This window comes from Tachypleus tridentatus, chromosome 3 (assembly GCF_004210375.1).
Source record: "Tachypleus tridentatus isolate NWPU-2018 chromosome 3, ASM421037v1, whole genome shotgun sequence".
Classification (NCBI taxonomy): Eukaryota; Metazoa; Arthropoda; class Merostomata; order Xiphosura; family Limulidae; genus Tachypleus; species Tachypleus tridentatus.
In genome coordinates this window covers 8,461,680-8,480,893 of record NC_134827.1, presented here as the reverse complement: position 1 = coordinate 8,480,893, position 19,214 = coordinate 8,461,680, and the positions used below count along the sequence as shown (strand labels likewise).

At 33.7% G+C, this 19,214-nt stretch overlaps 1 protein-coding gene across 9 annotated transcripts in view; it reads right to left on the bottom strand.

The window, feature by feature from the left end:
• LOC143246300 (protein vein-like) overlaps positions 1–19,214 on the bottom strand; it is a 110,195-nt gene that overhangs the window by 12,676 nt on the left and 78,305 nt on the right. Inside the window, exons 3-7 of one of the 9 annotated variants that reach the window (XM_076492780.1) lie at positions 16,102–16,238; positions 14,788–14,902; positions 9,023–9,084; positions 7,865–7,982; positions 6,368–6,438 (exon numbers count right to left, since the gene is read on the bottom strand). In XM_076492780.1, the coding sequence (XP_076348895.1) occupies positions 6,368–6,438; positions 7,865–7,982; positions 9,023–9,084; positions 14,788–14,902; positions 16,102–16,238 (503 nt within the window). Of the gene's footprint in view, positions 1–6,367; positions 6,442–7,864; positions 7,983–9,022; positions 9,085–14,787; positions 14,903–16,101; positions 16,239–19,214 lie in introns of all 9 variants that reach the window. The other 8 variants (XM_076492783.1, XM_076492784.1, XM_076492782.1 and 5 more) reach the window with 8 other exon arrangements.

Genomic DNA, 19,214 nt, shown 5'->3' with positions numbered 1-19,214 from the left:
TTATCTCTGCAGTTATACGTATCCACTCTGAAAGCCGAATCAATCGATTAAAGTGATGCAAACATCTGAATTCCTGTAAAAAAAAAAAAAAAAAGAAACTGTCAATTAGACCAGGTACTGAAACAGCTGCAACTGTAGAATGAAAATGCCTGACAGCTGTAAATTTTCTCATAAGGTTTTATTTAGTGTTCAATTTTATAATATTAGTTTCACAAAAACGTCATCTTCTGTAACATATCAAGAATAAAAATTGAAACGAAACATGTAAAAGATACAACTATTATGACGACGATTTTTTTTTGTAGAAAAGCTACAGGAAACGTTATCTGTGCTCTGCCCACGACGGATTTTGAAACTTAGTTTCTAGCGGTACAAGTCCATAGAAATGCCACTGGGGGACACAACGACGACTAATGATTTCACACTGAGTCTCAGCACAAACGTTGACATCATTTTGGATTACATATAAACAAGTAAGACTGAAACTTTAACAGCGCTAATATGCTGCTACAAAGATGATCTTTCTTATATTAGGTAACGCGAGTCCTCTATTGTGTTCTAATCCTGTCAAACATCGTTGTTCAGCTGACTAATGAAAACTAAATCGACTGAAGTGTAATATTAATATACACCAATCACTCAAGATAAAAACAATAATTTGAATAGAGAAACACGATTCACTATGACATTCTCGAGAATCCGAGGCCAACTCGATTTTAGATTTGAAGACGTAAGATTTATAAAGCGATAGATGTTTTCTCTGTATTATCACTAGAACAAAGTTTTAATTTTTTAAAAAAAGGATAAAAGAGCGTTGCTAATGTTTATGAGTAACTCAGTCAGGGGCGTAAATCCTGGGGGGGATGGAGGGTATACATCCCCCCCTTTATTTTAGGTGGGAGGTATGGTGCATACAATCATCCCCCCTACAGTTTGGTCTGTTGAATTGTTTTATTGCATCACAGGCCTACAAATTGTGTTTGTTCTTGTGATTCTCGTGTTCTTACCAATCGAATTACATAATTAGGCCTAGATGTAGGCTTTTCCAGTAGCCGAAATGTACATCTTTAATATAGGCGTGCTTCTAAGCTTTTCGATCTAAGTTATAGTTCGTAACTTCGCACGTATCAGTCAGTAGGCTTAAGTATACATGCAAGTATCGTGGCAACAAGATTACTCTGTGACTGCATGTTTACAGCTTTCAGGTTCACGTAATCAGAGATTACCAATTTGCAAATTGAACAGTCTACACAAGTGGTTGCAAAAATCATCCCTCCCCCCATTGGGTGTAAAAAATCTACGCCCCTGAACTCAGTTAATTAATATTTCTCCTTAAAGGACTCTGAGTGTTTCTAGAAACATTTAAGCGATAATACATAATGAAAAGAAACGTGATGTTGTTGGTTTTTTGTTTTTTTTAAAGCTAAACTTTCTGGGCAAGTCATATAAATAAACTCCCTTTCTTACAATTAGGCATAATCTCAAATTCCAGGTAGCTTTCTTCAGACATGGACATAGTTGGTGAACCACTTCCTATTCTTATCCCACTGAATGAAGAATCTCTCATATTTCAGCAAGAAAACAAAAGCTTTGTTTTTGGCAAGAAGTGGTTAACAGTTAAATAATTTGATGCTTAAAAACACTTAGCTTAAACTCTAGAGAAGTTTCACTAATGTTTAAAAGAATAGGACGAAGATTTGTTTTAATCAAATATTTATTGCTACTTCAAGTTCACTTTTTTGAACACGCAGCCTTTTAAAAAAATCATTTTATCTGTACAAAATAGATTTAGCCAATTCCTGCAGACACACAGATAAACCTTCCTCCCTCCCAGTAGCACAGCTCTAATGTTTACAGACGCTAGAAGCAGTGTTTCGATACCCGTAATGGGCAGAACACGGACAGCCCATTGTGTAGCTTTGTGCTCATCTTTAAACAAACAACGCTAGAAACTGGATTTCAATACCTGTGGTCAGACAGTCCATTGTGCTTAACCTCAAACAAACACATACATCAGGAATAACGAATACTCCTCATAACTGAAAGGATGATGGCTGTATACTTTTCCAAAATATAAATAACTGCAGCGTTGTGTGCCAAGTTCAATGTTCAAGTACACTTCCTTTTAAATCATGTTAAATAAAAAATGAAGTTCTGAATCTCGGGCCAATTTTTTTCATCGCTTCTTCTTAATCCGATCCAAGGACAGGGTTATTGCTATCTGTCAATTTTTTTAGGTTTCACTTCAAGTTCACTTTTTTGAACACGCAGCCTTTTAAAAAAATCATTTTATCTGTACAAAATAGATTTAGCCAATTCCTGCAGACACACAGATAAACCTTCCTCCCTCCCAGTAGCACAGCTCTAATGTTTACAGACGCTAGAAGCAGTGTTTCGATACCCGTAATGGGCAGAACACGGACAGCCCATTGTGTAGCTTTGTGCTCATCTTTAAACAAACAACGCTAGAAACTGGATTTCAATACCTGTGGTCAGACAGTCCATTGTGCTTAACCTCAAACAAACACATACATCAGGAATAACGAATACTCCTCATAACTGAAAGGATGATGGCTGTATACTTTTCCAAAATATAAATAACTGCAGCGTTGTGTGCCAAGTTCAATGTTCAAGTACACTTCCTTTTAAATCATGTTAAATAAAAAATGAAGTTCTGAATCTCGGGCCAATTTTTTTCATCGCTTCTTCTTAATCCGATCCAAGGACAGGGTTATTGCTATCTGTCAATTTTTTTAGGGGGGTATATGTTAAGGAACATCTTCAAATAAACAGTGAAAATTTTCATGAAACTTAATACTGTTAAAACGCACTACCGAGGCACCTATGATTCAAGTTTCCTGAAGTCACAACTAAATTCATCACTGGCATATGGTAAGAGAAAGAATTACTGAGCGATGAGTCAATGTAGTACATACAAATTTATGTATGTAATGGTAATCAGATGACCATATTATCTTGATATCTAGTAATGGCTAAAGGACCTCAAAAGAATTTACCACCCATGTCGAAGGCGAAAAGGATTTCACATAGAGATTGCAGATTTTATTACGTGATATGAAAGAGCTGACGATCAGTTCGTACAGAAGCGGCTGCTCCGAGTTTACCGACATCAAATTGAAAGAGTTTCCTAGGGATTAATAACATGCAGAACTACTAAAAAAATAATCAGACTTGACAATCTGTTCCACGGGGGCATTTCAAAGAACTTTCCAAAACGAGAGAAAATATAATGCACAGGACACGAAAAATAAAAACGTGGAATTTGTTTCATTGCGTGTGGACGACAATATTTCTTTAATCTTTCACTAGATGAAACTAGAACAACACCTGTGGCAGTGATATTTCTTGAGTGTTTACCATTAGCCATAGGGTTATTGCTACCCGAGTCCGTGTGCGCAATGATTTATTTTTTTAAATGTGTATCAGTACCATTATTATTTATCAGTGTTATTATTATTTTAGAAATGGGTATTTTTAGACCATCGACCCTAATGGTTCATTAGGTCGCTTTGCAACACTACCAATTGGTTATTTAGGCTTTAGGCCTATCGACTGCCATAGGGTCATTAAGGTTGTCAACATGTTGAGACTTCACCATTATTGAGGATGTGCGCGGCTGGAATAATGAGCGGCCCTTGATTGGTTGTTGTGCACCCGCGCAGCTTAGAGAGAACACTGGTCATAACTTTATTGTTAATTACTAGACAACTTTACTAGCAACATGCCAACTTTCTTGTTTATAGGATTCTGAATGAGATGCAACAATCCAGTCACATATTCAGAATCTAAACGTCTTTTTTTTTTTTTTACTTAAGTTGATTTTTGTTTCTCTGTTTTGATTGCACTAATGCGGTACCATTTGGTGTCCCACTGAATTTTCCTATCTATTTGAAACAACTGCATTTTTTTAATTAAAATATTTTTGATAATCTACATTTCTTTAACGCTTGCTTTTCCTGGTGCCCCTTTTAAGTAGCAATATCCTTTGTAGAAATAAATATATTACTGTGATCAAGTTAGTTTACAATAAGATGTGTTCCTGCAACTTGTGACATACCACAGTAATATATAACTATTTTGTTTTATCTTCTTGCAAATTAATCTCTTAACATAGTCTCACATTATTTGTTTTCCTTTTATAACATGGCTTTTTAAATCACACGATATTCGCATCTGAATCAGCATTGACATTTTGTGATGATCATTTCATAATACTAATTATTTCCTTCTCTTCACAAGCCCGGCATGGCCAGGTGGTTAAGACACTCGATTTGGATCACGAGTTCGAATCTCCGTCACACCAAACATACTTGCCCTTTCAGCCGTGGGACATTATAATGTGACGATCAATCCCACTGTTCTTTGGTAAAAGAGTTGGCGGTGGGTGGTGATGACTAGCTGCCTTCCCTCTAGTCTTACACTGCTAAATTAGGGAAGGCTAGCGCAGATAGTCTTCATGTAGCTTTGTGCGAAATTAAGAAAACAAAAACCAAACCTCTTAACAATAGCTCTCATTTAGCAAGGCAGTGTATTTTTGGTTCATTGTTCAAAATACTGGTAAACTAAACATGGTTCCACAACCAGGATGTGTTCCTCATTCTTAATCCCGTCACTGTTAACAATATTTCCCACTCTTGAACCAAATAAATATCCACCACCACGTTTCACTGTTTTGTTAAATACTAACTTTTCATGGTCACCTCTCCTCATAAAAACTCGCCCAGTTAAAAAAAAAATCAAATTCTTTGTGTCTTCTATTTGTAGCACATTACCCCAATTCATGCTTCTACTTTTTGTGATTATTTGGAAAGTCTGAGCATGTTTACAAGCGAACACTTGTTATATTTGTTTGCAAACTCATTAGAAGACCACACTTTCTTTGAAGCTACATTTCAATACTTTTATTAACAATTCTAACTCTATGCGTGTCTTCATATAATGTCTTTTCTCCATTTATTTCTGGGGATGTTTCGAATCGATATGTTGTTTAAATCATTTTGGTGACACAATCTTTCTGTCTGGGTGTTACTTTTAAACCTCAAACTCGAACTTTCAACAAAATGCTCTCATTTGAATCGCACACTTCGATGTATTAGATGCAAATTAATTTATGTTCGTTTTTCACTGCTTAAAACTAAATTATTTTTAGACGACTTTCAGTTTTTGCAATATGAAACGTGAAAAGCATTTTGGTGATCAGTGATGTCGAGAAAACCCACTTGTAAAGAAATATATATGCAAAAACGGCTCGTTTGGGTTGAGACCTGACGATGACCGAAGAAGGTCGAAACGTTGTTCGCTCTTCTATGTAAAATATTTTCTCAACCCAAACGAGCCGTTTTTGCATATATAGTATTTTGGTGATTGTTAACTCTTTACTGATAATTCAAGGCAATTAACTAAACTGAATCGAGATTTAAAACAGGACTGAAAAATAAATGCATCATACATCAGTGAAACCAGGCCTATTCGTATTAGATTTAATGATTTTTCAGTATTTAAAGCACAATTTTGTCGTGATGCTTCTTATGAAAAAAAAAAAAAACAACTGTTTTCTTTGTAACTGTAAAACATGTGAATATAATATAGAGCAGTTCCACTAATAATTTACTTTTACCAGTAGTGGTTCCACTAATACTTTACTACAGCAATATCGGAGTTTTTGTTGTTGCTGGTCGACACAATTTTACTACTGATGCCTTAAATGTATTAAGAAGCCGAACTACAAACTATATGGATATTAATATCGTATAATATCTTGTGTTGGAACCATTTTCAAATGACGTGATTATTAGAAGCTCTCTGCTAATGTCGTCAGATGGTGAGTTTCAGGTATTAGCATAACATAAATAAATAATAAAGAGATAAAAATCTATCACCTTCTAAAAGTATGAATACCTTCAGAATCTTAATTATCAGCACTATATCTTACAATGTTATGTCCATGGTTTTTATAAACTTACTGTGAGCAAACAAACAGATAAAACATAGATTAGGATTAAATATCATTAAAATTACTTCAGGGGAAATCTGAAAATAAAATTTAGATTTAATTCTTTTTTGTCATTCTTAGAAACTCGCGTGATACTGAGTAAATGATATCTTAAGTGCGCTGAATGACATACATAATTTAAGATAATTAAGAAATATAGCGTCTTGGCCTTTTACGTAATCGGACCTTCTCATACGAGGGCAAAAATTTTAAGTCTTTGTATGTTTTTAACGTTTCGTGCGAAATATTTTATAATATACAGTATCCATCAAGTTCATATCGATAGTTTAAAAAAGGTGACACTATACATACATACTGGAACATTATAAAGCAGAATACAGATAAAATACGTACACTCTATTTCCCCCAAAATGTTTCCAGAACTTTTGTAGTTGCGACGATGTCCCCCGAGTTCGGTGGCGCAACTGCTTAAAATAAGAAAGAAAAAATAACAGTAAATCATCAAATATATAATTTTAAGCTTGATTCGTATACAACAGTTCTGAAACTTTCTCTCGTTGAAATATTTTGGAGCAGAATTCGATTCCTCTATAAGTAATTCCATTCTACAAAACAAAACAAAAGCCGAAACAACAACATGTAATTACATAATGTGCGCTTTGATGAGGAGAAACGCATCTTCATACTAAGAAATTAGAGACTTCCTGAATGAGTAACGAAAAAAAAAAACGTTATTTATAAGTGTAACACAGTAACAAACAATGATGAAAAAAAACATTGTCAAAACGTTGTACATTAACACTTGTGAATAAATTTTTTTTCGTTGGACGTTCAAAGCGACCCTAAAGTTCATTAGGTATTTAAGTTATTTGACCTGGATCTTAACATTGAGAATATCCCTCATACCAATAAGTTTTACTGTACGATTACTATTATTATTATTTTACTTATTATGAGAAGCTATTATGTTAGAATCATTTTAGACGAGTGGCAATGTGTTTCTCTAAATGACGAAATTAACTTGATAACATGATAACAAATAAAAACAAAAAAAAATCCAGAAACTATGGGATCTATAAACAGCAGTTGTGTAAAAACCACACATTTAAGAAGCTTTTTCACCAAATGTTCATTTAAACAGAAATGCTCATTAAACAGAAAAACCTGATTGATAGAAGGGAATGATGTTGATTTGTTCGAATAAGTAACAAAATACTGAATATTACGATATTTTAAAGTATGTTAAAAGTCGTTACAAATGAGCTTATTAACGATTTTTGAGATTAATGCCAGGCACTGCAGTCTTGTACAGCGTTAGATGTTTTATGACATTTCTTTGTATTTGATTAGATAATGTGTAATGAAAAAGCTGGCTAAACTTGTGGCTTTTATTGGAAAATACCAAAGTATAAGAGTGACCTTCAAGACAATAATCACCAACATCTAATAAATTCTGAATGTTAGCTACGAGTAAAGGTAAAATAATACAAAGTAAAAATACGTTACAAAGCAATAAAGCCATGGCTTCTCTTATTGGTTTAAAACAGAAAATCTCTTACTATCAATGCCAGAAAGAAAAAGAAAAAAAAAAGAGAGAAATTTCAGAAGAAACATGAAATCTGCTTCCTTACTTTAAAAAAATCTTTGTCACCAACAGTTCCATATTACAATTTAACAGATATATTGCACAACTGTAAACCTAACAATAACGTCCATGTTCTTATTGCTGACAGATTAAACGAGATTAGATTTTGTAAAAGTAATACTGTAATCCAAATCAACCTCATTACGTGCAGTATCCACAAAGTAAAATATGTGATACATGCCAACTCCTTTTAAGCCCAAGCAAGTAGTTAATATAATCCATTGGTCCTTCTTTAACTATTTAACCTACTTTTTTGCGACTTCCTCCGAATTTTTCTTCGGCGTGACGCTACAGAACTGACTGATCCAGATCTTTGATTTCCTTTATTGGATGGAGAAGAATGGGAAGATGATCTTGTGAGCGCTGAAGAATTGAAAGCTTATTAACTGACTTGTGGTGCAAGAAAACCTGATTCGTATCATATTAGCTTGTTTTCAGAAAAATTTAAAAAAAAAGAAATAAATAAAATATTAAGTTGTTATTTAACTGCCGGCATAAGAACACAAGTGAACAAAATTCTATTTCTTATTTCGAACAACTCTATTAATTCCTGTGACATTTCAAAAAAAAAAGGAGGGGGCGATTAAAGACTGAAATAACGCAAGATTGGTTTTGTAAGTTATGTACGTTGCTTCTGAGTCTCTGAACAAGTCTTAGCTGAAATATCATAAAAATATTTTCACAAATTTAAATTTCCTGATGAAAAACAACAACAACGCATTTATGTTATTGATAAATAGGTTTTAGGTTAATATTTTGATTTTTTATTAAGTTATATGGTTGCTGAAAACAAGGACAAATGTGTATTTTTTATACTTTATCATTATTTACTCATAAATAATTTACTATCTAAGTAATTATGCTTAAAGGAGAGGCATGTCGTAGTTTTGTCTTTTTTTTTCTACGTGAGAAAAATATATTAAGATTTTCTGTTGCTCTTATGGAATTTCCGACAAATACATTTTGAACCAGAAGATTAATTTCAAATTGAAAACTACAATTTTTATAACATATTTCAGTAGTTCTTATACGGTTTATATGGACCTGTTGATAGGTGACAGTATTAGACTTATTTACGATAATTTATAATCAAAATAAATAAATAAAAATAGCAAATAAATAAAGTAAGATAAAAATTGTACAGAATAAAATCTGAAGATCATATAATTAAAACATTTGCTTCATCTTTTGACGAAAACAGTTTTTGTCATTCCCATGTTTCAACAAATGAGTGTCTTTGTATTTTCATCATGAAAACGCTAAATTAAAAACATGGTGGACAAAAACAGCTTTTCGAGGACAGTATAACATTTCAATTTTAAAAACAAATTAACGTTGTCAAAAGACAGCGCTGCAAATAAATAAATAAACCGATAAATAAATAAAAACGATCTTAAACATACTATCAAAAGTATGGGTCGTGTCTTTGTGTTCGCACCGAAGACCTTTATATCCATCGGCACATCTATTGCAAAATAAACAAAAAATTCCAAATCAGAAATCAATAGCTTTCAAATTTATTTAATATAGACTTTTTTAACTCATTAATTCATTTAATCGTGTTTTGTTAAAAATCCCAACTGCTTTTTGTAGTAAAACAAAACACTTTTAAACATGAAAGACTATAGATTATGAAAAACAAATAATAGATAAGTAGCATTAGAGACTAATTTGTAAAGATAAATTTTTAGAACTAATTAAAAAAAACACTATTCATTTGATGGATTTACTTAATAGATTTTTTCCTAGTATTAAACAAAAATGACAATATTAATCTATTTATTTACTGCACTAAAAATATACTAAGGGGCGGCGTTAGAGCACTACAAACCATGAAATTTCACAGTTTCCCGAACTGGTCAGGAACCCCATTAGAGTCCCCAGTGGCAAGATGAATAATTTAATTTTTTTATCTGATTTGAGAAAGTGATATTGGCTTTATCAGCAAACTGAATAGGGGGTGAACGTTACTTCTGTAAACTTATTATGGAACTCTTAAATTCCATACAAGAGTTTAATTAATAAAAGCTCTATTTAAAGTGAACGCGGTCGTAAGGGAGTCTAAGTAGACTAAAAATTATTGGATATACATTTAAAATTCGTCTGTTAGCTCAGTTGTTCAGATATTGTACCAGAGCATTGATGCAGCTGAAACACGAAAAGCTACTTTCCGAGTTGTCATACGACTGTAACATCATTGGCGTTTCAATACCATTTTAACTATTTGATGTTTTTTATTGTTGTGTTATCTACATTCTACCATTTTAACTATTTTTATATTAACATTGGTATTTCAATAACATTATAATTGTTGGGTGTCTCTTATTGTTGTTTTTTCAATAGTTTACACTTTGTTAACTATCTTTAAAATAACTATTGGGGAAACAAAAAAAAAAAAACCTTTTCGCCTTTTTCACCACAACGCCAGATGAAGTAGTTAGTAATTAGTATGGGTGTCTGATAAAGTGTAGAGGCCCCAAAGAGAGGTTTTGCACAGGTCCCCAAAATAGGTATAACGACCCGTTCCTGGTTGAGTCGAACGTAATGTATAAAATGTGATAATCTTTATTCGAGTGTTAAATTTTAGGAGTTAAAATTTACACGTTTAATCCTGAACACTAGCTTGTTAATAATAGGAATCAACAAACAAAGTTAGAGAGAATTTAAGTATTAAAGCTCCACATTTTAAATGTTTGTCACTTACAAACCTGTAATGTTTACAACTGAAATACATCTACAATTAATAGTCGTGCCTTACCTTTAGAAAGTTTTAATGCTTTATGATGCCAAAAACTATTGAAACATATCAAAGCAACAGGATGTCGTAATGAAGTAACTAATAGTTCAGATGCTCACTTCATCAAAAAAAATCTGCTACGTAAAAGTCTTACAATAAAACAATATTAATTGCTAAAACTACAATAGCCAAACATTTTAAAGTATCAGTTTGGAAGACTTGAGAGTTCCATCAGTTCAACCAAATAGATTACCGAAGATGTTAAAGTAATAATATTTAGTTTTGGATAAGTGTCTTATTCTTAGTATTGAAAATTTAAAATCTTTGTGGCGTGGTTTGCAATTTTATATTTTTTATGTTTTCATAAAATTTGATACGCTTTTTTCTTTTTATCGGGAGCGCTGGATGTTGAATTATTAAGTAATCATAACAAGTTTCTTTGTTTTTAAATTTCGCGCAAAGTTACACGAGGGCTATCTGCGCTAGTCGTCCCTAATTTAGCGTTGAAAGACTAGAGGGAAGGCAGCTAGTCATCATCGACTACCGCCAACTCTCGGGCTGCTCTTTTACCAACAAATAGTAGAATTGATCATCACATTATAACGCTTGCATGGCTGAAAGGGCGAGCATGATTGGTGTGACGGGATTCAAACCCGCGATTCTAAGTCGAGAACCCTAACTACCTGGCCTTGTCGGGCCAATCATAACAACAAAGCAACGTGTTAAACTTCGTATTTCTCGTATTAGGATTTGGCATCGTTTTAAAACCTTTTAAACAATTTTTCTAAAAATGTTTTAAATTTTAATGAATTTTTTGGTAAAAGTTTATATAAGAAAGATCAACGTTGCTTGGTAGAGAATAAAAAAAATATTCAAATATCTCTTAACTTTCGATTAGAATGTTCTTCCCAAAGGTGTGAAATATATAACAGTGTTTAGTAGCTCAATATCTATGTTTTTTATTTGTATATTTAAAAGTAGAGTAAGATTTTTAACCTTGAATTTGATAGAAATGAAAACGAGAAACCAAATAACAGTAATATGTAACAATCTGTATGACATTCAAACTTAATGCTTGGAAATAATAATTAATGTTTTGTAGGGAAAAAAACACTTTTTCAAAGACGCACCAAAGTAAGGAGCACATGAATAAAAACGTTGATTTTCGTAATTTTCAAAGCGTTAAGATAACAAGAAATTTCATATGCAGAATAAAAAAAAATACAATTCATTGTAGAACTTAACATTTATTACAGCTTTGCTCTTAATAATAAACAACCAACCAAAGAACTAATAAATTCTTTGGATTACAATTCGTATTTTAAAAATTATTCAAATTATATTCAAGTGTTACTGTAATGTTTAAAAAAATTGAATTAGTTGTGAAATATAAATTTTAATTAAAAGCTGTATTTAGTTAGCTTTTGTAAATGAACATCAAATGACCATTTTTCACATTTTAATTTGTACTTACAAATCATACAATAAATTAATTAGGGGTGTCGCGAAGCCTTGTTAGAAGTAGCTTGGGATAACATTAATTTTATTTCATCAATTACATCTTCATGCTCTTGCTTTTTTTTTTTTGTTTCGGTGCAAAGCAAAACGTGTGCTACGTTAGTTCAATGTCATTAGGTGATATTATGGGTGTATGTATGCGTGCCTGTGAATGAATGTGCCTGTGTGAATGTGTATGTGTCTGCAACTGTATGTATGTGTGTACTAGTGAGTAGCGAGTATGTGAGTGCACGCGCATGTACGTATGCTTGTGTGTCTGTTTAGCTGTGATTAAGTGTGTTTGTGCTCGCTGTCGACACGTGAGTCACATGTCCGTTGCTGATTGGTGGATGACGAATCGCGCGACTGGCCACGCTCCCTTCCCTCCCAATACTTACACCATCATTATTCTACCTGCACCCCCCCACAAGTAGTCAGTGTAAGATCTACATTTGCCAAAGCGTTCATTATTCAACATTTTTATTTTGTTTTAACAAGGAGATAAGTAAGCAGTAGAGGTGAGTTGTGTCCATAGCTAAACGGCGCAGATACTCAGAATGCTACCTCAACATTGGCTTCACCACTGTGCTCGCCAATGACGGCATCGAGAAACCACAGTGTGTTTTGTGCATGCTGTTCTAAGTGCAGAGTCAATGAAACCATCAAAACTCAAGCGTCATCTCGAGACGAAACATCCATAACACGCAAAAAAGGGTTTGGATTTCTTCAAACGGCATGAACGGTGTCTTAAGAGCCAAAGAATCGATAGAAGTGAGTCGTTTCAGCAGCAGAGTACAGGCGAATTGGAAGCTTCATATGAGATTGCATTCGAAATTGCTAAACAAAGAAAGCCTCAAACGATTGGAGAAACATTTCTTAAACCCTGCATGATGAAAGCAGTAAATCTTATTCTTGGAGAAGCCAGTGCAAAGAAGATGCAGCAAGTATCCCTGTCAAATAATACTATACAGAGGCGCATTTCTAAAATGTCTATGGATGTGAAGGAACAGGTTTTGACTGAAATCAAGGGTTCCCCTTTGTTCTCCTTTCAGCTCGACGAGTCAACAGATGTAAGTTCATGTTCTCAGTTGCTTGTCTTCGTGAGATATATTAATTCAGGTGACATCAAAGACGAATTCTTATTCTGCAGTGCACTTGAAACCACAACAAAAGCTGATGATGTCATGGAAAAAAGTTTCAACTTTTTTTCAAGACGAAGATCTTCAATGGGAAAACGTGTGTGGGGGTTTGTACGGATGGGGCACCGGCTATGCTGGGATCGAAATCAGGATTCCAGTCGAGAGTGAAGAAGCTAGCACCTCAAGCAAAGGGCATCCACTGCATGATTCACCGATATGCTCTCGCCAGATGCTCCCTGCCTCTCTGCAGGAAGTGCTTGAATCTGTAATCAAAATTGTAAATTATGTGAAGACTCAAGCACTCAACACTCGCCTATTCAAAGAACTATGCAAAGAAATGAATGCTGACCACAAAGTCCTTCTCTTCTACACAGCAGTACGTTGGTTGTCGAAAGGACACGTTATTAATAGTGTCTTTGAAATGAAAGATGAAATAAAGCTATTCCTGGAGACTCAAGAAAGGAAAGATCTTGTAGCTCACTTCGAAGATGAAGCATGGAATAAAAGGGTTGCGTACCTAGCCGACATTTTTGACCAGCTGAACAAGCTCAATTTGAAGCTTCAAGGAAGGGAAACACATGTTCTCCTTTTTCAAGATAGTCTTCGGGCCTTTGTTTCCAAACTGCAGAACTGGCGTCGGAAAACCAATCTTGGAATCATCGCTATGTTTGAAAAACTTTGTGGAGTGACGGATGAGTCCCAGATCCAACTGGATCAGTTCCTCAAGGATGAGATTACCGAACATCTTCAGTCTCTAGAAAAGGAAGTCAAGCGTTACTTCCCTGAGCTATCACAGGAACAGGAGGCCCTGGTAAGGAACCCATTTTGTACTGAACTTGATGTATCCAGCATCCCAGATGATATCCAAGATGAATTTCTGGATCTAAGGAACGACTCTTCAGCTCGTGATCTCTTCAAGGTGAAATCCGTGACTCAGTTCTGGTGCGCTATGTATCAGTCATACTCCAAAGTCAGCATCATAGCTTTACGTGTCCTTGTTCCATTTGCTTCTATCTACTTGTGTGAGGCAGGATTTTCCACTCTTGTCAATATAAAAACAAAGAATAGGAACAGATTGGATGTTGGAGATGACATGAGACTGGCTCTAACAAACCCTCGGCCACGAATTTCAAAGCTTGCTGCTGAAATGCAACATCAGGCATCTCACTAGCTGGGTTGGATAGCTGTTCAAACCTATGTTAATATTATTTTAAGAAATATATGTTCTTTTTGTGAATTCAGGTTGGACCAATGTGATTTAATTTGCTAATAAATAATTACAGAATTTTAAAATATTTTTTCGATGTTTCTTTCCCTCTCCTTCACAGAAAATAAAAGAAAAATCAAGCTGCTAATAGTAAGCCCTAAGTAGGGGGTCACATGGGTTTCAAACTTTTAGGTAAGGGGTCGCGAGTGCCAAAAGGTTGGGAACCCCTGCTCTAATTACTGAGAGTAATGAAAATATTAGCAGTGTTCTTTCGTTTGTTTGTTTAGTGTTGTTTTCGTTTGACTCTTATATTATTAGAGAATGTTAGCAATAAAGTAATTGGCCTACAAGCAATTTGGTGTATAATTAGTTTAGAGAATGTAATTAAAAGTCAATGAAGTCTATATGAACTTTTCTAGTAATTCTAGAGTTAAGTAAAAACTCGCCAAGTTGCCTGTGTGTTGGAGAAGTTGGTGTAAAATAAGATTAAAAATGAAACAAAGATAATAAAAGAAAAGAAAAATACAATGAATATTTACATATTTATACAAGTACCTAGAAATGTAGCAAAGAAATAGCATAACTTACTCACACACCCGCTCCTGCAGGGACTCGATCATGGTACAGTTCCCTCCATTCAGGCAGTAGGACCGGACATCACAAGGTCGTCCTTTGAATTGCCAGTGTGGAGACTCTATTACACCTCAAATACCATAAATACAACCTAGCGTAAGTGCACCTTAGCAGCTAGGATTTAACTATTAGCATTAGTGCATGATTATTTTCAAGCGAGGACTTGGATGTTAGGAAGAAGTTTAATATTAATAGCAAGCTATGCTTTGATTTTCAGCGTAAGCATGAAAGGATAACCTAAGCCTATTTATTTCGGCGCAATTTCAAAGACTCGGCAACTAAACCTTCACCTAAGGCATACCTAGCTAATCCCATTGCCAAGCTAGAGGGCGTTATTAAGTAGTTAGTATGTTATTGGTCTTTGTTAGTTATTAGCCTTTATACACTTCGGATAGTTAAAAGTATTAAGCATAACAAATTCCCTTTTTGCTAAGAAAATATATTTTTTCTACAAGTTTTATGTCCAGTTTTAACCTAAGATTACATTTTTTTTTCGAATTAATTCAACAAAGATTCCATTTCAATAAGAAAATAAATTACCAGAACATTATTTAATTTTTGAAGTACATATTAATGTTTAAAAGACATTTAATACTAGAAGTAAATCACCTGATAACGCTTTAGTGGAACGCTTGTAAAGAAGCTGTAAAGTGAAACATTTATGTCAAATTAAAGAAAAATAACGCATTTATGTTGCAAAGATCGTTTATTTCTAGTGTTAAAGTCTTTAGAACAATTGTGTTACATGTTATTTCATTATAAATACTGGTTATTGTTAAGACATCAGTAAACTATTTTTAGTGTTCTTTACACGAGAAAAAAAACACGAAGTTTCTATTTCTGTAAAACTATTGCTTTTTTTTTTCCAGATGATAATGGCATCATGTGAAGTACGACTTAGGTGGTTCGAAAGATCATGCATCGTTTTGGGTTGTAGGCCATTAAAATTACACTAGAAAGTCGAATGATATTTAAAGTCACAACAATTAACGCATTTCTACATTTACTTCACACAACTAAAACTGAATACGTTACTATATCTTAATATATAAGATTTGCATATATTATTACAAACGATCTGGACTTTAACATTTGAAACAATAAATACTATTATTATATAATTTGAAAAATTAAACATAATACAACTGTACTTTTAACTTGGTGAATTACATTTCACACGAATGTTTCAAGTTCATCTACACGTACTAAATTATGAACTTGTAAACAAATATCATACATATTAAATACTATTCAGGTATGTATACTTACGATTTTTGTGCCTTTTTGATTGGACAATAATCTCAGTTTCACTGACAGATGGTGGAGACAAAATATTGGATGCTCGACATCTATACTTGCCGCCATCACGTCGTCGAACTCGTTTGATAATTAATACCGACTTTCGTCTGTAAGATACCATTTAATTAAAACCTTGTCTGGTATAATATTTTTATGGTGGAATGTAGCATAAGTAATATATTTTTCCCCTAGATTATTTTTTCACGAACTAAAATATTAGCTTCCCTCTTTCTATTTACTTCCATTCAAATTCGTTTTACGAAACGTAACAGAATAATAAACCAGCACAGAAAACAAAATTCAGTCATTTTCTCCATAATTCGTGACGTGGTAATTTTAATTTGTGTTATTTTTTGTGATAAATGGTACCATTATCATTGCGATAATCATCAAGGTAAACATGTAATAATTAACTTAGATCTCCTACATACAATGTGGAAAAGGGACGAAACTTCAAACAAATAGTTCGAGTATAATGAAGTTGAACAATCTTAGATATAGATTAGGAATATATTTCAAAAACTCTCTTTAAAATCCTTCAATAAAAGCGGGAATAGGTTTATAAAGAGATTAATCAGATTCTGACCAATTACTGCTGACAGCGTGAACATCAGTGGAGTATACTCTAATACCTTGTAATAAATTAAGTGCAATATGTAACTTATATACGTCTAATCGAGATATTTGTCATGATGCATTGATTGTTTTAAGTTAATCACAAAATGTTACAGAATAGTCTATCTGTGTTCTGCCCACCACGGGTATCGAAACTCGGTTTCTAGCGTTGTAAGTCTGCAGAAATGCCTCTGTGCCACTGGGAGGGGCATGATGCTTTTAAACGAGTCTCAGAAAAAAGAATATATGGATCGTAAAATTTAATGTTTCACAATTGTTAAAGAATGTTTGCTTGTGTTCAATTTTGTGCAAAGCTAAACGAGGGCTATCTGCGCTACACGTCCCTAACTTAGAAATGAAAGACTACAGGGAAGGCAGATAGTCATCACCATCTAATGCCACAAATAGTGGAATTGACTGGCAAATTATAATGTCATACGGTTGAATGGGTGAGCACGTCTGGTGTTGCGAAATTTTGAACCCGCGACCATCATATTGGAAGTCAAGCACCTTAACCACCTGGCCATGCCGGGCCCTTAAAGAATGAGCCGTTTTTGACACACGTTTCCAGTTTACAGAAAATTCAGTATATTTTGTTGTTAGCTTAAGTTTTACGTAAGCACTATGATGCACAATGACCTACGTACACTGTGTCCATTGAAGGGATCAAATCCTGAATTTTAGTGTTAAAAGCCCTTAAGTTTACCTATGAACCACAGGAAGTAGCACAGGGAATATGCTTTGATAGACTGCCTATTAATACTCCAGATACTGTCTTGATGACTTTAGGTCTACAATGACAAGTTGAGATTCAATTATTACACCTACTTATTGTTAACAACGCTAAAAAGAATTAGTGACTATTTCTACACCTTAGGTATAACGTATATACAGTAACACTCATTTTTCATTAATTCTTACTTCATAACGTAACTTAGAGTTATCATTCTGGGTGTATCTCTATATCTTTATCGATAAATTATTTAGTCTTACAATTATATAAATGTTAAGTTTTTGTCATAAAGAGGCTTATGAATGTTTACTTATTCCAGTATTTATTCAATTCGTGACTAAATATAAAAGAAGTTTTTGTCTTACTTTATTTCGTATTTTCTTAAATTGAATCTGATGAGCTTTCGATCCATTCTAAATCTGATTGTGCTATCTGTTCAACAATGCTTGCACTGCCAATGAGGAAGCTGTGTAAACTAGAATAGCTTTACGGGTTTCGAATTGCCTCTACCATCCATCCATCCATCATTGGCAGAGTTCATGAAGTGCGACTCAGACGAGTCTCGGCGCCGATAGTTTGTATGGGAATAAAGACGACTTACCCAAGCGAACAGTCGAAAGATGTCAGGGTCAAAGACTGATGATTTACACACAAAGTGCATGGAAAACGTGAACCGACCAAGTTAAAGCAGTGTCTCAGGATACTTTATACTTGTATAATGTTTAATTAAATACAGCTACGTGGATAGATACTACCTAAATGTATGTGTATATTTATTTACACACACACACACACACACACACACACACACACACACACACACACACACACATATATATATATAAACACGTATAACGAAATAATTAGCTTCAGTACAATTAATAACATAGGTGAATATTCCTTTCTCAGTTCTTGTTAAAGTCAAAGCGGATACAGCGTGTATTATATATGTACGTGTTTGATCAAAGAACCATTAAGAAAGCTTTGGAAAATTCCAAAAATTTCAGAATAACATTACTATATATACGTTTTTTTTATGTACAGATTCACAAAACATTGAGTTATAATGTTACACATCTCCAAACTTTTACACTAGTCGGAATCCTTCCTGAAATTCACAACTATTTCATGCAACATACAAAGTTTATAAATATGATTCATCAGTAATTTTGTTTTAGTTTTACTTCATATTTAGTTAGTAGCAGCAGTAGTAGTTGTTGTTTATAAATGCATTCAGGGTTGAATAATTGCACACTCATTCGGATGTGTATTTTGTTTTACTTACTAAGTGGTCCTTTATTAATGTTTATTTTTCAGACTCCATGGAGTCTGAACATCATCAGTAACTTTTTTTTTGTTCGTTCTTTTACGATAGTTTTTTCTTTCTGCTTTGACGCCATGTAGGTGTACAAAAATTCAAACTTGAGGTTATTCATTATTAAAAGCGGTGGGGCATTATTTTTTGTCCTTACTGTATTTGTACTTTTACAGTTTCCATGACATTCTTGGCATTACACTGCGTGCCTATATACGAAAGAAATTTAAAGTTATATTAAATTAACAATTTTTAGTGTCTTTTTGAAACAAATATGGTACACTTCCTGGACTTTTAAAATTATATACATTTGTTACTTTGCTCAAGCAAGAGTACCGAGCTAGTACTTACTGATAAATAAGCACTCTAAGAACTTTCAATCGGTGTCGTTCATGAAGGAAATTTGCAGTATTAAGGTTA